General features: G+C 43.1%; 1 protein-coding gene across 1 annotated transcript; it reads right to left on the reverse strand.

The window, feature by feature from the left end:
- Positions 1–843: 843 nt before the first annotated feature.
- On the reverse strand, positions 844–1,443 carry LOC145116251 (uncharacterized). The gene has a single exon (XM_079052611.1). It carries the CDS (start codon positions 1,441–1,443, stop codon positions 844–846), a length of 600 nt encoding a protein of 199 aa, XP_078908737.1.
- Between the last annotated feature and the right edge of the window lie 202 nt (positions 1,444–1,645).

The raw sequence follows: 1,645 nt of genomic DNA on the forward strand, positions 1-1,645 counted from the left end.
TGTTTGTATGGTTTCCTTTCTTTTCTTTTCGTTAGGCCCTGCGTGGCCTGTGTTCTGGTGAATGTAATTGAACAAATATGTCTTGGCACTTTATGTTAATGTTGATGTCTTGGTACTGTTTTGTGTTCTGATTTTGGATTTGTTGGCTTTTTTGAGTTTGCGACGTTTCTATTTGATATATTATGTAACAGATAGAGGTTTGATATATGTTTCGTGCTTTAATGCCTTGGTGTGCCCTGCTCTAATGCATTGGTGTGTTCGATATGTGCCATGCTCTAATGCATTGGTGTGTTCGATATGTACCATGCTCTAATGAATTGATGTGTTTGATATGTGCCATGCTCTAATGCATTGGTGTGTTCGATATGTGCCATGCTCTAATGCATTGGCGTTTTCAATACGTTCCATGCTCTAATGCATTTGTGTGTTCGATATATGTCATGCTCTAATGCATTGGTGTGTTCGATATGTACCATGCTCTAATCCATTGGTGTGTTCGATATGTGTCATGCTCTAATGTGAATGCATTTAGGTTTATATTTTATGTGGATACTCTTAAGATATTGGGGGCGTTTTTAGACTGTGGATACACTTAGTATCCTCTATGTAATGCATTTTGTTTTTGGTTTTTTTTTTTGGATAAGCACTTGTATTGTCAAACACACTAAGGTTTTCATTTTTGAGATACAGAATATTTGCCATTATCATGCTAAGATATTTCACATTTTGACATGCTAAGGTCCCTAATCGGATCAAACTGAGTGTCCGTCTGCTGGTCCAGGTGATCAGTCCGGCCATAGTTCACTATGTGATGTGTGCTGCCCCTTCTGCACAAGGGTCTGCTCAGCGATGGCTCGAGACGCCTTCTAGGAATGGAATTTTTTTCAGGTGCCTTGCGTTCCATGTCCTTGGTATTGTCCGTCCCTCGATTTTCTCGAGGGAGTAGGTTCCATTGCGATGCACTTCAACCACTTTGTACGGTCCTTCCCGTACTGCTCCTAGTTTGCCACGCGGTTGCGCTTGGCTGGCTTCGTTTTGTCGCAGGACATGATCTCCTACTCGAAAGGCTTTTTCTTTTACCTGTTGGTTGTAATATCCCTCTACGACATTTTTGTATGCGGCTTGGCGCATGCTGGATCGCTCACGGCGCTCCTCCAGTAGATCCAAATTTTGTCTCAGGTCCTTTTCATTTTCCTGGCACTGGAAGTGTGTTGTTCGTATTGAGCCTATCACTAATTCTGCCGGTAGCATTGCTTCTGCGCTATATGCCAGGTTAGACGGATTTTCACTTCTGCTTGTACGAGGGGTGGTTCTGTATGAACATAGTACCCCCGAGAGTTCATCTGTCCAGTTGCCTTTGGCTTTCCCGAGTCGCTTTTTGATTTCATTTACCAGTGTCTGGTTGGATACTTCTATCTGCCCGTGCGCGTGAGGGTGTGCCATAGATGTAAACCTTTATTCAATGCCCCTTTCTGCACACCAATCTTTGAACGGATTCTTGGCGAACTGCAGGTCATAGAAACTTGATCATCTGCCTTCCTGCGATACACGGTAATGCCTCTACCTCTATCCACTTTGTGAAATAGTCCACAACTACGACCAAGAATTTTGTTCTAATAGGGGCTTCTGGGAATGGTCCTACGAT

This window comes from Lactuca virosa, chromosome 1 (assembly GCF_052849685.1).
Source record: "Lactuca virosa cultivar CGN04683 chromosome 1, Lactuca_virosa_CGN04683_v6, whole genome shotgun sequence".
Classification (NCBI taxonomy): Eukaryota; Viridiplantae; Streptophyta; class Magnoliopsida; order Asterales; family Asteraceae; genus Lactuca; species Lactuca virosa.

Coding starts and splice junctions, on each gene's coding strand:
- LOC145116251 (XM_079052611.1), bottom strand. CDS start 1,443: ATGGCACACCCTCACGCGCACGGGCAGATAGAAGTATCCAACCAGACA.